The 22,703-nt window shown below is 40.8% G+C and overlaps 1 protein-coding gene across 2 annotated transcripts in view; it reads right to left on the reverse strand.

Moving 5' to 3' along the window:
* PDE7B (phosphodiesterase 7B) overlaps window positions 1-22,703 on the reverse strand; it is a 334,565-nt gene that overhangs the window by 21,231 nt on the left and 290,631 nt on the right. For both annotated transcript variants that reach the window (XM_050787962.1, XM_050787961.1), the window contains 3 exons: window positions 20,341-20,441; window positions 18,767-18,898; window positions 18-109 (listed from right to left, as the gene is read on the reverse strand). In XM_050787962.1, the coding sequence (XP_050643919.1) occupies window positions 18-109; window positions 18,767-18,898; window positions 20,341-20,441 (325 nt within the window). The remainder of the gene's footprint in view (window positions 1-17; window positions 110-18,766; window positions 18,899-20,340; window positions 20,442-22,703) is intronic.

A 22,703-nucleotide genomic window follows, 5' to 3' on the forward strand; every position in this document is an offset into this window, starting at 1 on the left:
ATCTTGGCAGCACTTACGTCATTTCCTTTGGCAAGTGAGCAAGAAGCCTTGATTCTCGAAGCATGCCAATTGTAGATCGCCAGTGGTGATTCTCCAGGACAGACATATTCTAGAAAGAAAGAAAGTAAGAGTTATAAACGAGAGGGAAGCCAGATACTGATCTTTCATGCTGAATACAGCTCCACGGATGCCAGCATTTTCCCTCCAGTTTGTACCTGATGACACAGAGGCAGACCAGGAAGAAAAAAAACAAAACCCACAAGATAAAACAACCATGAGGTCTAGTCTCAAGGCTATGATGATGATGGGAGACCAGCAGGGCCCACAGCTGACCCTCTGCTGCAGGGTTGAATAAGGATCTATTTCCAGCATCATTCACTCCTGCCTCTGCCCCTCTTTAAATAGCTCAGTCAGGCCATGCTAAATGAAAGAAAGTGAAACAGGTAGTAATGGATACCATGGCACTATAGTCATAACATAATCCAAGATTATACTAGCAGACTGATTGGAGGCAAGCCTCACAATCTCTGGTCTAATCTACTGCACTGACCATCATTTCTTAACACTAAGAACCTCCTAAGACCAAACTACCAGGGTAGCTGGTGACACATTCAGACTCCTGAGTTGCAGTAATTATGGTTCTGATTTGATAGGCTTGTGGTAATACATTCACGTGTACACTAAGGTTTGAGAACCATTATCTTGCAGGCAGCTCTGCCGGTAATCTTTGTGACCAGTACCTTGGCATTTAGCTGATTAAATCCGTGAGTTGGAATCTACAATTACTTCCTTGCTCAGTTATCTTAACATTGCTGTCCTTGAGGGAACCTGTGTTATATTCAATCTCTCCCTTGACCTGTTATTTTAAATATGCTTTTTATCTGAACAATTAACCATTTAAATGATGAATATTTCTTACACTCGATTGTGTTTTGTTCTAATTAGCAAACATTATGTCCTTACCACTGACTTCATAGATACAGAATAGAACTCCTCTTGACCTCAGGCAATATTTTATTTGTTCATTCAGTCTCCATTTTGTTTCAAGAGTGGTTATAATCTTACAAAACATAAGAGGATGGTTGCTATGGTTTGAATGTCCCCTCCAAAACACATGCAGAAACTTAATCCACAATGTGACAGTATTGAGAGGTGGGGCCTTTAAGAGGTGATTGGATTGTGGAGTAATCTATTTATGGATTAATGGATTATCATGGAAGATAAACTGGTAGCTTATGAGAGAGGAAGAGAGAGGAGCTAACACTTTAGCATGCTCAGTCCCCTCTCTGTGTGATGCCCTGAGACGCCTCAGGACTCTGCACAGTCTCCACTAGCAAGAAGACTCTCACCAAGATGCAACTCCCTCTATCTTGACCTTCTCAGCCTCTATAACTGTAAGAAATAAATTTTGCTTCCTTGTAAATTACTCAGTTTCAGGTATTCTGTTATAAGCAACAGAAAATGGACTAAGAAAATAACATTCAATAAAAAGTGAGAGACACTGTATAATTTCATGCATATGAGGTACCTAGAGCAGCCACAGTCTTAGAGACAGAAAGTAGAATGGGTGGTTGCCAAGGACTAAGGAGAGGGAGGAACAGGGAATTATTTTTAAATGGGCACAGGGTTTAGTTTTGCAAGATGAAAAGAGTTCTAGAGATGGGTGGTGGTGATGATTGCACATTATGAAAGTACTTAATACCACTGAATTGTACACTTCAAAATGGTTAAGATGGTAATTTTTTTTTTTTTTTTTTTTTTTTTTTTTTTTTGGAGACAGAGTCTCGCTCTGTCGCCCAGGCTGGAGTGCAGTGGCGCGATCTCGGCTCACTGCAAGCTCCGCCTCCTGGGTTCACGCCATTTTCCTGCCTCAGCCTCCTGAGTAGCTGGTACTACAGGCGCCTGCCACCAGGCCCGGCTAATTTTGTTTTGTATTTTTTAGTAGAGATGGGGTTTCGCCGTGTTAGCCAGGATGGTCTCTATCTCCTGACCTCGTGATCCGCCTGCCTCGGCCTCCGAAAGTGCTGAGATTACAGGCGTGAGCCACTGTGCCTGGCCTAAGATGGTAAATTTTATATTACATGTATTTTACCACAATTAAAAAGTAAGGGAAAAGAAGCAAGGAAAATAATATAGTGACGAAATGGAGTCAGAAGTGAGGCTAAAAACCATCCCATTATATCATGTCCCTACTGTATCTGAGCCACCCATATCATGTTCAACTTTTTCAGCAAATGAGGAAAGAGAATCTCTGTTAGTGACACAATCAACCAATACTCCATTAGGAAAACACAAGTCAGGAAAGCTGCAACTGTTCTGGATTCTAAAACTATTCTTGATTCTAAAACTACACACTCATTTATCTCCAAGACTTTGTTATGAGGTAAGTTTCACGAGGCTGAGTCTCATACCCATCTTCTGTAGAGTCTGTCCTATTGCTATTCATTTCACTAATTGCCAAGGAGTCATTATTCTTTATTTACCACTTGACCATGTTTGAAGCAGTAATTAAATTTTGTAACTTTTATCAACTGGTCTATTAATTCCTCTTGGGCACACAACAAAAGAGAAGCTTGATTGGAAATCACATGCTAGGCTAACTTGTTTTGATTGTAAAGATCTAGGAGAGAAGAGAGTGATAGATTAGTGTGATGTAACAGATGTTCAATTCTGCGATGACATTTAATTCAGTCGCTCATGAGTTCATTTGCAAGACTAATTCAAGTAGATGTGAATATGAGTGCCCTCCTGTTAGTTTTTCAAGGGCCAGAAAGCTGTAACAAGACCTGATGATAAATGACACCATATCCCCTTGTAGTGGAACAAAAATGTCTGGAAGATGGCCTTAAGCATGGTGATGTATGCCAGCCTGACTTAACATCTTCATTAATAATCTTCCTGAAGACAGAATAAAAGGATACTTGGGAAATTTGCTGGTGAAACCATATTTGGAGATGAGCACCAGGGAAATGCAAGAAAATTGGGTTAGCTTGGAAGCTGGTATGGATTAAAAGACAATAGAGTAGATGATTGCAAACACAGCCTTTGTGGAAGAGTCATTACGCATGAAAGCATGTTTTGGCCAGAACTGCGGTGGAAATAGGGGCACTATGGTGGTTTCCAGAGAGTAAGAAAAGAACAGCATGGAGAGGAGAGACTAACATCAATCACCAACTCTGTGCCAGGCACTTTTCATGCCCTCATCTAAACCTCACATACCCCTCCACTATTTTGATCATGAATTCATAGGTCATAAAAAACTCAGGTTTCTTAGGGAGGCCACACAGCTAGTGAGTAGCTGAGGAAGGCCTCACCCATGCCTGCAGACTCAAACCTAAGCTCTGCATACCGCCCTTGCTGCCTCCCAAGAATTTTCTCTGTGCTACCACATCCAAGCATCAGAAGCCTGAAATTGACAAGCTGATAAATACCTGGAATTATACCTAATTTGCCAAAATTACCTATAGTTGCTGTTCAAAAAAACAAACGAAAAAACTAAGGTTGATTGTTCTAATTAGATACTAGTTTCTAAACCCACATTGGAATTCTTGCATTTACCTCTGAATCTGGTTCTATTGCTAAAAATCTTGTGACCTCTCCTTTCCAACAAAGCTCTTATAGTCCAAATAAATGATATCATGTTAGTAAGACTATAACTTACGAATATAAATATTAAATTATTAATATATGATGGTGTCCTTTCCTTTTGCTACCCTAATGCCCCCCAAGGTGGTTTATTATCTGCAAACACCTCTTTCTCTGTGTTCACTTATCAAACCAGCCCCTGCCTTTCAAATTTCACTTCAAATACTTCATCCACAAGGCCATCTGCAATCATTCCAGGCAAAGGCAAATGCTTTATCTCCTGAGTCTTATACTCTTTTTGAATTTTTCTCTGGCATTCCAGAAGTCCTGGGTCCTATTAAATTCAGTCCCATTGATGTGTATTAGAGTTCTTTATGCACTTCCTTTTCTTTTACTACATTATAAGCTAGGTATGAGTAGGCAGCTGACCTTGTTCCTTTTGTACCCACTCAAACCTATGCCTCACATAGAGTTTCTATAAATTTGCTAAGAAAACAAATTACTTGATTTCATTCAACAAATGAACATAGCACTTACTATGTTCTAGGCACTGTGATATGTGCTTGGAATACATCAGTGAACAAAACAGACAAGGAACTAGTAGTGGTAGAGATGGTGTACTAGTCTGTTTTCACACTGCTGATAAAGACATACCTGAGACTGGGCAATTTACCAAAGAAAGAGGTTTAATGGACTTCCAGTTCCACCTGGCTGGGGAAGCCTTACAATCATGGTGGAAGGCAAGGAGAAGCAAGTCACATCTTACATGGATGGCAGCAGGTGAACAGAGAGCTTGTGCAGGAAAACTCCCCTTTATGAAACCATCAGATCTTGTGAGACTTATCATCACGAGAAGGTCATGGGAAAGACCTGCCCCCATGATTCAATTACTTCCCACCGGGTACCTCCCACAATTCCCACAGAATTTAAGATGAGATTTGGCTGGGGACACAGCCAAACCATATCAGATGGGGAGAGACAGGCAATAAACAATAAACATAATAAATACTTTCATGCTGGAAAGAGTTGGATAGCATGTTAGAAGATAATAAATGCATGGAGAGAAGAGCAGAATAATGGGCATCTGAGAGTCCCCACTTTCAGATATAGTGGGGGCTGGTAAGGTAGTCATGGGGAAAGGTGAGATTTGAGCAAAAGCTTGAAGGCAGGAGGGAGTTAGTCATTCCTGTCTGGGGGAAGAGCATTCTAGAGAGAACAGCTGGAGCAAGGGCCTCAAGGGAGGAGCTAACAGCTGTGAGGTCAATGCACAGTGAGAGGGGAAGTATGAAGACATGAAGTCAGCAAGGTCATGAGACACCAGACCAGGCACAGCCTTCTGGCAATTACAAACATTTTGGTTTTTACTCTGAGAGAAATAAGGAGCCACTGCAAGGGTTTGGGAGGAGTAAAATTATATGACTTACATTTAAATAAGGCCACTTTTGGTGTATGTTGACAATAGACTTTGGTAGGGGTAAGGGAAGAAACAAGTTGAAATGGTTTGTATCTGTTTCCCCAGCCAAATCTCATGTTCAGTTGTAATCCCCAATAGTGGAGGTGGGGCCTGGTGGGAGGGGATTGGATTATGAGTGTGGTTTCTCCTGAATGATTTGGCACCATCCCTTTGATGCTGTTCTTGTGATAGTGAGTTCTTTTTTTTTTTTTTTTTTTTTGAGACGGAGTCTTGCTCTGTCACCCAGGCTGGAGTGCAGTGGCCAGATCTCAGCTCACTGCAAGCTCCGCCTCCCGGGTTCACACCATTGTCTTGCCTCAGCCTCCCAAGTAGCTGGGACTACAGGTGCCCGCCACCTCGCCCGGCTAGTTTTTTGTACTTTTTTTAAGTAGAGACGGGGTTTCACCGTATTAACCAGGATGGTCTCGATCTCCTGACCTCGTGATCCGCCCGTCTCGGCCTCCCAAAGTGCTGGGATTACAGGCTTGAGCCACCACGCCCGGCCGATAGTGAGTTCTTATGAGATCTGCTTGTTTAAAAGTATGTAGCACCTTGTCATCACTCACTCTCTTGCTTCTACTCTAGCTGTGTGAAATGCCTACTCCCTTTGCCATCTTCCAGGACTGTAAATTTCCTAAGGTCTCCCCAGAAGCCAAGCAGATGCCAGCATCATGCTTCCTGTACATCCTGTGGAACAATAAGCCAATTAAACCTCTTTATAAATTACCCAGTCGCAGGTATTTCTTTATCGCAATGTGAGAAGGGACTAATACACAAGTGGAAGGCTATTTGGGGCAATAGCACTCATCCAGGTTAGAGGTGATAGAGATGTGGATGGGGGAGGTAGCAGCAGAGGTGGTGAGAGGTGGTTGATTTCTGGGTCTGCAGGATGATTCCAGTGTTTCTGGTATGGGCACAGAAGGATGGAGTGCCCATTAACTGGGAAAGCTGCAGTGGAGCAGGTGTAGAGTTCAGTGTGGGACATGTGGAGTTTGAGGTGCCATTAGACACATGGCAGCACAGTGAGGATATCAAATAACCAAAGCAGTAACAACAACAAAAGGAAAACACAACGGTTATGTAAGTGCTGTAGTAATTGGTGGGTTAGAGGAAGAATGTTACACAAAGGGAAGGATCACACCAAGTCATCATTTTGATGGCCTTAGGTTTAAGATTAAGTGTCAGGTATGCCAGAGACTCCTGTTTGTTCATCCCGTTTACCCGATTTCCTTTCTTCCTTACTCATAGAACCTCAGTTTTTAAATGGGCTTATGGCTATTCAGAATAAAGACAGCATTTCTCAGCCTCCTTTACAACTAGGTGGGATCATTTGGTGAAGTTCTGATCCACTAAATGTTAGCAGAAGTGTGTGGGATTTCCAGGAAGGTTGTTTAAAGCAAAGGTGGACTCATCTGAGAGAGGCTTCTTTTGCTTTTCCCCATTCTATCTTCTCACTGGAATGCAGCAGGAATGGTTTGACCTCCAGCAGCTACCTTGGGTGAGGAGGACAAGTGCCCTACTCAAGAGATGACAGATTGTAGAACTAAAAGGATCCTGGGTCTGTAATGATTTTGTGGAGCTATTGTGTCTTCCTTGGACTTCCAACTGCCAAACTTTTATGAAAGTTAGGAATAAACTTCTCTCTTGTTTAAATCACAAATATACCAAGTGCATTTAAAGTTAATTTGTCTTCCATGTCATCCCGAAAGAGCTAATGAGAGGGCCTTTTCAATGTCTTGATTTATAGTAAGGCTTGGTTTGGGCATAGGAAATGATAATAAAGGATTACATAACTCCAAAAAAGAGTGAGAGGAATTGCCTTAATAAAGTTGGGAACACACATGCACACACACACATGACCTTATCTACTTATTTCTGAGACAAATCATTGATCTGCTTGGAAAGCCTTTCTTGGTTCTCTCAACAGAACTGACAGCTTCATCTTCCAGACCTCCTACACCCACAGGAAACTTCTATCCTAGTGTCTATTACACCTTGTAACAACTTTGTTCACTGGCCTTGTTCCCACATGTCAGTGGACTGCTCATTCAGTGAATTTTGAAAAACTGTATTTTTCCCACACTTTTCAGAGCTGATAACTTTCAAAAATCATAAGTGTGAGTGGTTACAAAAGATGTAATGTCAAGTGTATTAGTGAATGTTGGTATTTTAATATAAAATTACTATATCACTCTTTTGGGTATTAAATGTGTCTAAGGGAACCTAATAACAACGGCATTTAATGCCCATTCAGCACCCATTGAAAAACACCCACATGAATAATTTAACTTATTTAAGTCAGAACTATTAAATAAATTCTTTTACCTCTAGAGCTTATATTTTCATTCTATTTCTCCATATATTTTTATTTTAATGTAATATAATTTTATATGTGAAAATCTTTTATTATCATTCTATTATTTCTCTGCAACAAAATTCTATAAATTGAAATTTGATTTAAAAATATTTCCTAACATCAGGCTCTAAGTACTAAATATTTTTCCAGCTTGAGTTTATAGTGTAACTCTTATCAGTAACTCATTGGTCAAAACACATGTTTATTGCAAATTTGGAAATAATAATTATGCTCAAGAATAATAATTTATTGGTCATATGTCTGTTTATGAGATGAATGGGGGAGTTATCGTACCTCAGTTACAGGAGACTTCCTTTAATATTTTTAATTGCTCCTGATATGGCTTGGCTGTGTCCCCATCCAAATCTCATCTTGTAGTTCCCATAATCCCTATATGTGATGGGAGGAACCTGGTGAGAGGTAACTGAATCATGGTGGTGGTCCCCCAACCTGTTCTCATGACAGTGAGAGAGTTCCCATGAGATCTGACGGCTTTATAAGGGGCTTTTTCCCCTTTGCTCGGCACTTCTCCTTCCTGCCACCATGTGAAGAAGGATGTGTTTGCCTCCCCTTCTACTATGATGGTAAGTTTCGTGAGGCCTCCCCAGTGCTGTGGAACTGTGAGTCAATTACACCCATTTCCTTTACAAATTACCCAATCTCACGTATGTCTTTATAGCACCATGAGAATGGACTAATATGGTACTGAGAGTCAGGTGCTGTTATAAAGATACCTGAAAATGTGGAAGTAAGTTTGGAACTGGGTAACAGGCATACGTTGGAACAGTTTGGAGGGCTCAGAAGAAGACAGAAAAATGTGGGAAAGTTTGGAACTTCCTAGAGACTTGTTGCATGGCTTTGCCCAAAATGCTGATAGTGATATGGACAATAAAGTCTAGGCTGAGATGGTCTCAGATGAACATGAAGAACTTGTTGGGAACTGGAATAAATGTGACTCTGCTATGCTTTAGCAAAGAGACTGGTGGCATTTTGCCCCTGCTCTAGAGATCTGTGGAACTTTGAACTTGAGAGAGATGATTTAGAGTATCTGACAGAAGAAATTTCTAAGTGGCAAAGCATTCAAAGGGAAGCAGAGCATAAAAGTTTGGAAAATGTGTAGGCTGATGATGCAATAGAAAAACCCATTTTCTGGGGAGAAATTCAAGCCAGCTGCAGAAATTTGCATAAGTCATGAGTCAAATGTTAATCACCAAGACAATGGGGAAAATGTCTCCAAGGCATATCAGAGACCTCCATGGCAGCCCGAACCATCACAGGCCTGGAGGCCTGGGAGGTAAAAGTGGTTTCCTGCGCCAGGGTCCAGGGTTCCTCTGCTCTCTGCAGCCTTGGGACATGGTGCCCTGCATCCCAGCTGCTTCAGCTCCAGCCGTGGCTAAAAGGGGCCAAGGTGTAGCTCAGGCCATTGCTTCAGAAGGTGCAACCCCAAGCCTTAGCGGCTTCCACATGGTGTTGAGCTTGTGGGTCCACAGAAATCAAGAACTGAGGTTTGGGAACCTCCACCTAGATTTCATAGGATGTACGGAAATGCCTGTATGTCCAGGCATAAGTTTCTGTAGGGGCAGAACCCTCATGGAAAATCTCTGCTAGGGCAGTGCAGAAGAGAAATGTAGGATTGGAGCCCCCCCCGCCACACAGTCCCCACTGGGGCACTGCCTTGTGGAGCTGTGAGAAGAGGGCCACTGTCTTCCAGACCCCAGAATGGTAGATCCACCTATAGCTTGCACCTGTGTACCTGGAAAAACCACAGACACTCAATACTATCCCGTGAAAGCAGCTGGGAAGGAGGTTGTACCCTGCAAGGCCACAGGAATGGAGCTGCCCAAGGCATGGGAGCCCACCTGTTGCATCAGTGTGACCTAGATGTGAGACATGGAGTCAAAGGAGATCATTTTGGAACTTTAAGGTTTAATGACTGCCTTATTGGATGGTGGACTTGCATGGGGCCTGTAGCCCTTTTGTTTTGGCCAATTTCTCCCATTTGGAATGGGTGTATTTACCCAATGCCTGTGACCCCATTGTATCTAGGAAGTAACTAACTTGCTTTGATTTTATAGGCTCCTAGGTAAAAGAGACTTGCTTTGTCTCAGATAAGACTATGGACTTGGACTTTTGGGTTAATGCTGGAATGAGTTAAAACTGTGGGGAATGTTGGAAAGGCATGACTATGTTTTGAAATGCAAGGACATGAAATTTGGGAGGTGCCAGGGGCAGAATGATATGGTTTGGCTGTGTTCCTATCCAAATCTCATCTTGAATTGTAGTTCCCATAATCCCTACATGTGATGGGAGGGACCTGGTGGGAGGTAATTGAATCATGGGGGTGGTCCCCCATGCTGTTCTCGTGATAGTGCATGAGTTCTCATTACATCTGATGGTTTTATAAGGGTTTTTTTCCCTTTTGCTCACACTTCTCCTTCCTGCCACCATGTAAAGAAGGACGTGTTTGCTTCCCCTTCTGCTATGATTGTAAGTTTCCTGAGGCTTCCCTAGCCCTGCGGAACTGTGGGTCAATTAAACCTCTTTCCTTGATAAATTACCTGGTCTCAGGTGTGTCCTTATAGCAGCATGAGTATGGACTAATACAGTTCCTTTGGTATTTTTATACCCATATCAGTATAAAATATAACTTAGAATGAGTCAGACATCTGTCTGTCTTTTGGAAAGTGGAAATAGGGTAACTGTGAAAGGTAAGTGGAAAAGTGGAACTGGCTTCACTGCCCTGCAAGCACATTCCAGGCAGGTCAGTTTAAGGACCTAAAAATGGATTCTGTTAACACTGTTTATGCCTGTGTACCCCTTGGAAAGTCTTCACATATCCCCATGGGCACACATACCCTGTGTGAAAACTGTGGCCATATATGACTGCTATTGAGGGCAGGGAGCATATCGTATTCATCTCTGTGCCATGGTATGTGGCACAGTGCCACTTAAATAAGTAAATATTTGTTGAATGGGTGCTGAGTAATTGATACCCCAAAGTTCAGTAGCTGCAAAAGTTAAAAGAACTGTTAAAAGAAAGAGCCCTATTTGAATTTTTGGTCAATATCTGATAGAAGCCAGATTTAGGATCTTCTGTAGTGAAATCCTTAGACTCAGGTAAAATCCAAAGAAATTTTAAAATTATTACAGCAATTGGTTCCCTCCCACTACTCATTCACAGACAACAGGATTAGGTAAATGACTCAAGAAATAACATGTATCAGCTTGCATTTGTCAATTCCAAGATGCAATGAGATCATTCCAAGAATTTTTAATCATTGCTACTCCTTCTGCATGGTATACTCTCTGTGTATTCTTAGTAAGACTGCAATAATAAGCAGGAGAAGCTATTAAATATTCCCTGGACATCAGAACTGTTCTGGGTATTGAGGATATCACAGTGAATGAGTTAGGTGACCAGAAATGTACTGTCTGTCTGGGAAGTGGACATCTAATCAGGCAATAGCGATTGGAGTGAAACATACTGTGATAAGGAAAGTAAGAGAGTACTGGAAAATCACATAGGAGGGGCTTTAAGATGGAATTTTAGAGAAAAAGAAGGCTTTCAGGAGGGAAATATGTCCAAATTGAGATCAAAAGGATGAGCAAGTTAGAGAGGAATCAGAGAGTACAGACAACATACTCTATTGTATATTGTATTTGAGTAAAATATACCATGGAATATTACATTTTATTCAAATAGAAGAAAGCATGGGTGTGAAGATCTGTAAGCAAGAGGAATACTTTATATCTTTATCTTGTTTTGTTTTTATCTAGGAATTATCACTTTCTAATAGAAAACATATTTTACTTACTTTCTGTTTCCCTTAGAATAAAGCAGACTTTTTTGTTTGTTTTGTTCATCTTCTGTACTCCTGCACCTAGCATATATTCAGCACTCCATATATATCTGCTGAATGGACAAAGGATTGAGTGATATGTTTGGGAAACTGGAAGTTCAGCCTCGATGCACAGAAGCCTGGGAGGGGAATGGTGGGAAGTGAGGCTGGAAGGAATGGCAGGGGTCAGATCAGAACGGGGATGGTAAATTGTGTTAAGTCATTTGGACTCAATCCTGAGGCATAGTAGGGTTTTAAGCAGGAATTGATGTGGTCAGATTTGAGTTTCAGGAAACTCCTTCTGTCTTCATAGTGGAAAAATGGCTAAACCAGGCAAGGCTGAGAGTAGGTGGATGAGAGGATGATGCTGGTGCCCTGAACCTAGGGGTGGCGAGCAGACTTGCATACACTGGGATTTCTTAGTGAATTGCCAGAGATAAGAATGCTGTATCCTCCCTAGCAAGAAGCAGCTCTACTCCTACAGACTCATCTTTCACAGAGGCTCAATGACTCATATCAACCAAAGGTAGACTGAGAAAAAGAAGAAAAGCATCCGAAATGGTCATGGAGATCTAAACACGTGGTGAGAGGATACAATTTACTATCCTTTGAAACCCTAACCGGTTCTAGAATACCACATCAGGTACCATGTCTGTCTACTTTTAAGAAGTATCAGTTCAGTAATTTCACATTATCCTGATGACAATGTGTTCTAGTGGCTCAAACTGTTCCTACTTGCAGTTTTAAGAGTAATCTTCATCTTAAAGTTGAAGGAGTGAGCATCTACCTTTGTGACAACAAAACCTATTCGAACTTTAATTTGAAAAAAAAAAAAACCCTTCCAACTTCTAAGGCAAAAGCTTCACTTCCCTTTGTGCCTGAATTAGCAAGTATTTTTCACCCTAAAAACAAAACAATCCCTTTGCTAGTATCGTACCTGGCCTTTAATACACCACCAACACAGGTTTTCAAATTAAGTCAAGAGGGTATTTGGCAAACAGAATCTGGCCGAGCAGAGTTGCTATCATACAAGGCAGATTTAAACTGCTTTTTCCTCTATTTGTTGGACACTTTCTTTGATTAAAATACTTCAAATGATGATGATAAACTGAATCTGGGGTACAACAGGAACCAGAGTTAATTGCACAATTTAAATCCAGAGGATACAGAAAGAAAAACATCAGGAACATTGTCTGTATTTTCATTTTTAATTGCTCATGAAACAAGGTGCAAGACTTTAGGAGATAATGGAGGCTGCTGAGTTCTTCCCTAACAAGCCAAGTGGTCTCCTTGGTAACGCTATGAGAGCCCCAGCCTAGGCGGTCTCAGTGGAATAGAAGCTCCTTGAGCCCTAAACAAGACCTTGGCCCTTGAAGAAACGATAGCACTGCCTTGTTTAATGACTGTTTGAAGATATCTTTCTCTTATTTGTTCTTCATCTGTCCAAGACACTGAGCTGAGAGCAGGGAGTGGGGATACCAATTGCTGTCTGCAGAGAAGCCTGGGGTTCAGATTGGGGATGGCAGAAACTTTATGGAACAGAAAGTCAAATTTGAGGCTCCTTTTATAATTTTAACACTACTTTCCAAAAACACCTTTCATACTGTAGAAATTGTGAGCTTATGTTAATCTTTGCAGAGGTTTGTTTGATGGGGGGGGGGGGGGGTGGTCATAGGACCACGTGGAAGGAATATTCTCCTGGCTAGGTCAACTTCATGTCTGTGATTCAGACTCATTAAGAATAAAAAGTGGTTCAAAATGCTGAACCCCCTCTAAGTGCTTGTGATAAATGACTGAGAAAACTGATTATAAACTTCTGCAAGACATTATAGAATGCAATAAATAAAATGTTTATGGGACAATGTTTTAAGTCATTATTTTAAGGATGCTCTGTCATGAGTAAATGATAGAGTCCATGTTGTTGGACTCTATCGAAAGGAGTTAAATTTAAAATTGAACTGAAAGTTATGCCTTTACAATTCATAATCACCAATGTTGTATGTGACTTAATGCTTACTTTGCACAGTTGCCGAGCCCACCATTAAAATTGTATGTGGGTTGGAGGGTGAAGGAACAGAAAGTAAATTCTTGGTTCTATTTCTCACGTGCTGTTTTTCCTCCCAGTCCATCCTGGACACCTGGACTGCTTCCAGTCTGAAGAAAGAGGTGCCAAGTGGAAGTGCCTTCAGTGCCTTCATGTTGAACTTGGTTGGCAGTTCAGTGAGTGAGTCCCGCCCAGAGAACAGACCATGGGAGGGAGCCCTCTGACCTGACCTTCACTCCAGCTGCCCTTCTCTCTCTTTATCTCAGGGCAGAATAACAGGCTGGATGTTATGCAATGATCTTCTTATTTATTAGAACTAAAAGAGCACAGCCAACAGAAGGAGGGAGAGGAAGCCCTCTTCCATTTTATCTCATTTATAATAAGTCTGGATTGTAGCAAAGTCACGCACAGGGTGTTCCCCAAGCCACATAATTCCTGGCACATCCTCTCTACGGTATTCTTGTTGACCAAATGTGCATGCATAATTTTTGTGTATATATGTACATATATATTTTTCATTCATTACCATGGTTCTTAACATTTTCAGAATCTGCAACTCATTTTAAAATTTGATGAGAGTAAGTTATAGACCCTCTTCCTAGACAAATGTTCATACAGACATCCTGTGAAAATTTGCAAATAGCTCCCTGAAAGCCCATTTGTATCTCAGCAAACAGGCCCTTGAGAGGCTAAAAGGCTACGTTTGCAAAGATTTTAAAATATCACGTGTTGTATTTTGGTTGGTTTTGCTCAGCTTACATATTATGTAACGTTATCTTTTTTCCCTTTGATATTGAAAACTTGAAGATTTGTGCCAGTTCCTCATCTATAACATAATGCGGAGTAAAGATTTCTTGATCCAGGTCATGTCCTGTCCAACTAATCTGAAGTTACTACAAAAGAGAGCATGGGCACGGAATCATGATAGGCACAAGACACTGATCAGAGACGGGGCTGTAGATGGCAGGACCATACTCAGCTAAAGGCCACCAGACATTCCATTTTCAGTTATTCTGGAGTTGTGGAATTTAATTCTAAAAGTACATCAGCTCATCCTGCCTCTATTGCCTTATTTTCATCTCAGCTATTAAAAATGTTACACTTTTTTTGTTTTTGAGATGGAGTCTCGCTCTGTTGCCCGGGCTGGAGTGCAGTGGCACGATCTGGGCTCACTGCAATCTCTGCCTCCCGGGTTCACGCCATTCTCCTGCCTTAGCCTCCCGAGTAGCTGGGACTACAGGCGCCCGCCACCGTGCGCGGCTAAATTTTTGTATTTTTAGTAGAGATGGGGTTTCACCGTGTCAGCCAGAATGGTCTCAATCTCCTGACCTCATGATCCGCCCGCCTTGGCCTCCCAACATGCTGGGATTACAGGTGTGAGCCACCACGCCCGGTCTACTCAAACTTTCTAAGGCCCAATTTATAGCATTCTTTTTCTATGCTCTTTATTTTCCCCCTGAAACTATCTGCAGAATCAGTTTCCCTTTCCCCTGTCTTCCCATCACATTCATTTGTAGCTAAATACTTTAAAGTATCTATCAAGCCTCTCACACTTTAGATCACTTTTCTTTTCTCTTCTTTTTTTTTTTTTTTTTTCTTTGAGATGGAGTCTCCCTCTGTTGCCCAGGCTGGAGTACAGTGGTGCCATATTGGCTCACTTCAACCTCCGCCTCCTGGGTTCAAGTGATTCTTCTGTCTCAGTCTCCCAAGTAGCTGGGATTACAAGCATGTGCCACCACGTCCAGCTAATTTTTGTATTTTTAGTAGAGGTGGGGTTTCACCGTGTTAGCCAGGCTGTCCAACTACTGACCTCAAGTGATCCCCCTGCCTCAGCCTCCCAAAGTGCTGGGATAACAGGCGTGAGCCACTGCTCCTGGCCTTGATCACTTTTCTAGAACCCTCTTGTCTGCCTCACTACAATAGGAGGATTGTAGGAGAGCTGTTAGTTTCTTGCACACGGTAGGTGATCAGTATGAATTTCAGAGGCAGTATGCACAGTTCTTAGGCACTTTGGCTCTGGAAACCAAAAAGTTGAGTTCTAATTCCAGTTCTACTATTATCTGCTTATTTTCAGGAAAAACACTTACATTTCCCAAGTATCAATAGCCACTGGGCTATTGTGAAGATTAATAATATATGACATCAAAGGCATGTGGCACAGTGTTTGGGTCATAGTAAGTGTTGAACAAAGGTTAGTTAAATAGTTTGTTGAACTGAACTTTTTGAAAGAAATGTTTTTCATCTTTTTGATGTTCCTTAGTATAGTTAATAGTGATGGTATATAGCCAAAAATAAAGGGATCATAATTTTTTGACAAAATTGAAATTTCCTATTATTTTCAAGTCCTTTTAAACAATTTTTACTTTCAGTATTTACAAGTACCAATTTGGCTAAGAAAATTTCAGCTTGTATTCTAGCCAGCTGTGGAACACTGGAGACATCTGTATGGTGCTATGTGATACTGCCTTGCCTTTAACTTTGTTCTGAAATCTTAAACGACATGGATCTACAGCCTCCAAGAGATCCTAAGACCAGTTGAACAGGTGACTGATACAGGTAGTGTCCTGAATGTGGTCCCTAGACCTATACCTCAATTTCTCCCTAGTCATCATCAAAGAGATCCTTCTTGGTTGGGCATGGTAGCTCAGGCCTGTAGTCCCAGGTGGCTCATGACAGTAATCCTAATGTTTTGGTAGGCTGAGGTGGGATGATCACTTGAGGCCAGGAGTTCGAAACTAGCCTGGGCAACATAGTGAGACCCTGTCCCTACAAAAAACAGAATTAGGTGTGGTGGCAGGTGCCTGTAGTCCCAGCTACTAGGGAGGCTGGGGTGGAGGGATTGCTTGAGCCCAGGAATTCCAGGCTGCAGTGAGCTATGATCGCACTACTGCACTCCAGCCTGGGTGAGAAAGCAAGACCCTGTTTCTGAAAACACACACACACAGAGAGACACACACACACAGACACACACACACAGACACACACACACACACAGACACACACACACACACAGACACATACATGACCCTGTTTCTGAAAACACACACACACAGACACACACACACACACAGACACACACACACACAGACACAGAGACACATACATGGATCCCTCTCTCTTCTCTTTCCTTACAGGGACAAGGCCAGAGAATTAGAGAATAAATTTACTACTGTGGGGGGAGAAAAAACCAAACCAGTAGCTCACTTTATTCTAGTAACGTCTTTGGATACAAAGAACAGCACAAGTATCTACTCTTTAAAGATTTTAAAAAAACAATTGTATCAACATGAACTAATCCCTCAAACCTCTTTCAAATTGGGATTAAGTTTGCTTGGATTTTGCTCATTTTGAGCATCTGAGTTTGAACAAATGTTTGAGGGCAGAGATTGTGTTTCATTCATCTTTGAACTTCTAGGACTTGGATAATCAGCCATATATTGCAATATATGCAGTAAGTTTATATTTCTGATTAAAAATATGTGACTATATGTTGCATTGAAAAGGCCTGTAGAACTTGGTTGTATTAGAGTGTTCATTTTTAATAAAAAGATGAAAATAGGCCAGGCATGGTGGCTCACGCTTGTAATCCTAGCACTTGGGGAGGCCAAGGCGGGTGGATCACCTGAGGTCAGGGGTTAGAGACCAGCCTGGCCAACATGGCGAAAACCCATCTCTACTAAAACCACAAAAATTAGCCTGGCATGGTGGTGGGCGCCTGTAATCCCAGCTACTCAGGAGGCTGAGGCAGGAGAATCGCTTGAACCCAGGAGGCAGAAGTTGCAGTGAGCTGAGACCGAGCCGCTGTACTCCAGCCTGGGTGACAGAGCAAGACTCCATCAAAAAAAAAAAAAAAAAAAAAAAAAAAAGAAAAAAGAAAACAAATGTTATTAAAAACTATCTTCACTTCAAAAGTTTGAGAAAAAAATCAATTTTTCCGAGAAAATCTTTAGTATCTGAATCAGATAGATTGGGGTATTTCTGAGAATCAATTTTTGTTAATCATCAGTGAGCATGTAATTCTTCACTTACTAATGAAATTCTATACTTATTTTCTTGTTTTTATGTCTTTCTTTAATATTTAGCATATTTCTTTCTGAATTGCTCTCTAAATAAGAACTTGCTACATGTTCTTCGTATATTACATGTGAAAGTGTAGTTTTATGACCTTGGTTTTTATGTACAAATCAGTCAATAGCAGTAGTTACTCTCTGAAACGTCATTGGTAGGATTTATTTGATGATGAGAAATTAGAATCATGTAAACATTTACATTATATGTTAATGGACTGAGTAGCCAACCTTGTTGACTGATTTTCTTTTTCTAATAAATGACATTTGAAAAAGTCAAAATTGACAGGAGGAAAAAAAAAACTTGTTTTGGGGGTTTTCACGATAGTCATTCATTTTTTCCCTAGTTAAATATCTGTGTCTTTTCTCAAGCAATACATTTTGCTGCTGAGATGGTTTAGAAAATTAAGTTTTAGCTTTTTTTAAATATTTGTTTAGATTTTAGGTCACCATCAAAAGGCTTTTTTGGTTCTATTATCCTGTCTCCTCTACGTGGCCATATCTATCCCAGCTCTAGGTGCTGGCTGGCAGCTCAAGGGAGCTCAGAATTGAAATATATGCTAGGTAAACATATATGTCTTGGAAACCTGTTTCCTATCTGTGCCCAAAGCTAATCAACTGGATGGAGAAAGGCTTCTTTTCATGTTCCAATTGTACTTTATTGAAAAAAAAATGCATCCTCAAGTTGCAAAATCTTGTTTAATGCAGCTGTTTTATGGGCATCTGCCAGGATTTCTTTCAGCACTCATTTTTTTTTTTTTTTCAAAAGATCTACTAAAACTGATATCAATGACTCTCTTGTGTGAAATGATTTTGTTAATGACAGCTGAAAGTATTCAAAGAACCACATTGAAAATTCTGGAAGTAACTCATTTACGATCTAAGGCTTAATATCTGAAACAATGTTGTAGAGAAGAATTCTTCAGGCCAACCTTCTCATATTGCTCAACTATTTTATAACAATGAAGTATGCCTATTGTCTTTAATAACATATCTCTGACTCAGAGGCCAACACAGTTCAGAAATGGCCCCAGAGTCAAGTCTGAATTAGGGTTGCACCTCGGAAATATCCACGGCAGTCCTGCAGGAACTGGCTTTAACTGGCCATTATGTACAAGATAGTCTCCATGGAGACAGATATTCTCAGACCATGAGAGGGGAGGTTCAAGGATCCTGTTCAACTTAAGACAATTTCAAACCTGCTTTGGAGCAAATTGAATTCCTTGGATATCCTTGTAAATTAAGTTAATCTCCCTTGCAGGATATGCTGGGCCTATTTCAAACCCATGCTCTTTGGATGTGGTCTCCATCATTGAGGCTAACCCTAAAAGAAGATTTTCTCCATGGGCGAGATTCGAGCTTGAGCACCGGGCCTAAGGCAATTGACCATACTGTGTCTGGCGCCAGGTTGGGCTCCCTTACCTGATATAGGTTGGCAAGATGGTGGTTAGTTTTTATCAAAAATGGCTGGTTCACCCCTGGGTGGTCCACATCGTGTGCTGCTGCAGCCAGCAGTCCAAGCATGATGTCCAGAGGTGTGAGGAAGCTGGCGAGCTGTTAAAAAAACAAATTGGGAGATTGGTATGTTTTCACAAATAAGCTCATAATCATTTTGGCTAAATCAAACACAATGGATCATCATGGCATTGTTTAAGCCTATCAGCCAGATCTTTACCCTTTGAAGCATTAAATGAGGTGACAGTCACAGGAAATCACAGGCAAAAAGGAAAGGACTGTGTGGAAAATAATTGGGTAAACTCAAATTGTGTAGATCATTCTGGTATCCCCTTCTTCCTATTCCACTCTGTTTTGTTTTGTTGTTGTGATGGCATTGCTTGTTGGCAACACTGCTGTTGGGTGGATAGGGAAAAGACAGGGCCTAAAATCAGCCTTGTTCCTAGAGAAATGTGTAAATGAAGAAAAAAGTTGAAGTCATGTGATGGACCTAATAAAAAATCATTTGTGTATTTCAACTGTCTAATATATCTTTGCCACTTTGAAAGAAGTGGGCCGACTTGTAAGATCTGCATTTTTTTCAATGTATAATAAATAGTGGGAGAATGTATGAGAATCTGTGATTTTCTGTTTAGCTAGGAAAATAAGCAGAGACATGGGAATCCAATACTAACTTTAAAAATACAACTGCATGACATATTGCAATGCTTAGACTACTTGGAAATTAAAAAACAGAGCCATTAATGTCCTTGGGATATGTTGCAGGGATGAGGCACCCACTCAGCTTTGCCCTGAGAGTGCCTGCTTGACATCTGAACATTAAGTGGTTACTGTCAAAGCATCCACGTATGTAGGGGGATGTTAAAAACAGATTGAACTCAACAGTCTTAGAATATAATTTTCCCGAAACCTTAAGAAAACTCATCCTGTACCTTGTACCAACAGACTTGATACAGCTAAGGACTGCCTGAATGTTGAGTATTGAGCATTATTATGATGTTTTTAATTTTTAACTTTGGATTGGTTCATTGCATCAGAACATGCTTGCTAAGAGGTCTTTGACATTCACAAGTTTTCTTGGGCCCTGAATCAGGATATCCAGTTGGCTCAGTAGGAAATAGAACATCAGACTTGAGGAGCTTTGATTCCATTTGTTGATCAAAACTCATGCGGTAGGAGACTTTTCCCAGCAAAGTTCAATGCTGGTGCTGTTTGTGGCAGAGATCTAAGGCACGGAGCTAGTTCTATGTACTGTTGAAGATACCTAAGATGTAGCTTGCCATAGAGAGGAAGTTTTTTTTTGTCCTAATGCAGCCTCAAAAATATACAAAATATGAAAGAAAACCTCAGATGAGTCCCATTCTTTTTCATGAACATTGTAAGATTTTCAGAGCTGATACTGGAAACTTAATATCCATAATTTGTGTTCACATTGTTAATGACACATAACATAGTTACTCAGATATGTTGGGTAACTTGGGCCCAGCAGCTAGTTTCCTTGGCATTTCCAGGTGGCTGAGAAGGCAGCTGGGTCATCTTACCTTTGGCTCTTTCAGGTAGCAGTGCATGGCCTGGGTGACATCAGCTGCGTGAACAGCATTGTGATACGGGTTTTGGCTGTGGTAATCTTCTTGAACCATGACTGGGAGGTAAACAGATAACTCAATCAACTAAAACCCAAATAGGAGTGGTGTACTAGCTTAGACTTACTGTGGGTGCTTTTTGCTTAAAAATATCAGTGCCTCCAAAATGTGCAGCATAGAGATGCTTTAAAAATAAACGTGGTTTGCAAGCTTGGCAGTTCTGCTAGGCTGTTTTTAGCAGAGAGCAGAGATGGACAGCAGAGGGGAGAAAGGCCAAAAGGATTTGTGAAGCCTTGGGATTTCTCACCTCCTTCATAAATCTCACCTTTCTGACTTTCATAAAGGCTGTCATTCATAGGAAAAATAAATATGTAGGAAAAGGACAACTTTATCTCACACGATAGTCTGAGTTTCTGCCATTTATAAATAATATGCCACAAATGAGGTTTCCTTCAAAGAGCCCTAGTAGCATCAGAATACTGATATCCAAAGACTGGTTTAACACTTGAATAACAAATACCAATGAAAGCAAATCAGGGCCTCTTAGGGCAGAGATTCAGAGTACTGCCTTGATCCAACTGTGGACTCCTTGCATTTATTTCTACCTTATTCAAGTTGTTAGAGTATCATCTTTCATGCTCCTGCAATCTAATGCAAGGCTTAGAGTGCTCTTGGAACCAAGTAGAGACACAGACAAGGCAATTTTGGTTTGCTATTTATGGAAGACACTAGCCTGCTTCAGCTCATAACCAAGGCGATGCTTAGGATGCAATATATTCAGTGTCTATAGAGTGTCCTGCTTTGCAAGTACAGCCAGATTCTCTCAGGCCATTGCTATGAATCTGGCTCTGGATTATGGTATTAATTCTGGTGTCAAGTCTTTGTATTCTTTACATATTTTCTGGGTAGATACACATGTCCAAAGTATCTATATCTGTATCTCCCTTTTTGGACAAATCAAAATTATTTGGCCCTATGCATGGCCATTACTTTGTTCCATCAATTAAAATACAATCAGCTTGAGGTTATTTGGATTTCTGGAAATGAGCCATGTTGTGACTGGTTTCAAATATTTCTGTTGCGTTGCACATACCTTATATTCAGCAGGTATATTTTACAATTATATTTAAATCCTCTATCACTTTAATGTCTGTATTGGGCAAGTTACTTAGCTGCAAGTTCCCCCAGTTTCCTCCTTTGTAAAATGGGGATAGCAATAACTCTGAGCTCAAAGTGGAATAAGGATTAAATGTGTTTACTAATATATGCAAGTCCTTGGAAGAGCTTCCAGCAGATGTAAGCACCATAGAAACCTGGGTGTGGCTCCCGTTATTATTGTCACGCCTGTTATTTTCTTCTAACGGCATTAAGTCAGCTTCCAAAATCAAAGTACAGCCATGTGGCAAGTCAAAAAGAAGCCAGAAACATGCTAAATGGCGGAGGAAAGTCATTTGGTGATTAGAAATGTGCCCTGAAAAATTCACTAGCAGATAAATAAGAATACACACAAATTTAAATGAGAACTGAGGCTGCCTTTTGATACAGAGTAATGATGGAGTTGAGTGGAAAGATGGTGGACTCCCAAGTCAACAGAGCTAGGCTTGGACTCATATTCTGCCACTTACTAGCTGTTGGCCTTGGGCAAGTAATGAAGCCTCTTTGTACCTCTCCTAAACTATGGGACAAATGGTGATAATAACATCCTACTTGCAGATTTGTTTAAATGGTTAGAAATAATTTGCCAAAAGTACTCTGCTCATCGTGGGCACTACACAAATGGTAGTTATTATTATTTTTTAAAAAGCCTATTGAAAATTTTCAATAACTCATGTCCTGATTAGAATTATTTGAGGCACATGCTGCTGGAGGTTTGTTAATATGTCAGCAGACAAGTATCTTCTTTGAAAATGATATGTTCCTGATGGTTTTCTTTACATATAATTTATTATAAACATAACTACACTTGACCCTTGAGAACATGGGTTTAAACCACGTGAGTCCACTTGTACTCAGATTTTTTCTGCCTCTGCCACCCCTGAGACAACAAGACCAACCACTCCTCTTCCTCTTCTTCCTCTGCCTACTCAGTGTGAAGATGATGAGGATGAAGAGCTTTATGATGATCCACATCCACTTGATGAATAGTAAATACATTTTCTCTTCCTTGTTAGTTATTTATTTATTTATTTATTTATTTATTTATTTATTTTTAAGACAGAGTCTTGCTCTGTCACTCAGGCTAGAGTGCAGTGGCACGATCTCGGCTCACTGCAACCTCTACCTCCCGGGTTCAAGCGATTCTCCCTGCCTCAGCCTCCCAA

This window comes from Macaca thibetana, chromosome 4 (assembly GCF_024542745.1).
Source record: "Macaca thibetana thibetana isolate TM-01 chromosome 4, ASM2454274v1, whole genome shotgun sequence".
Taxonomy (NCBI): Eukaryota; Metazoa; Chordata; class Mammalia; order Primates; family Cercopithecidae; genus Macaca; species Macaca thibetana.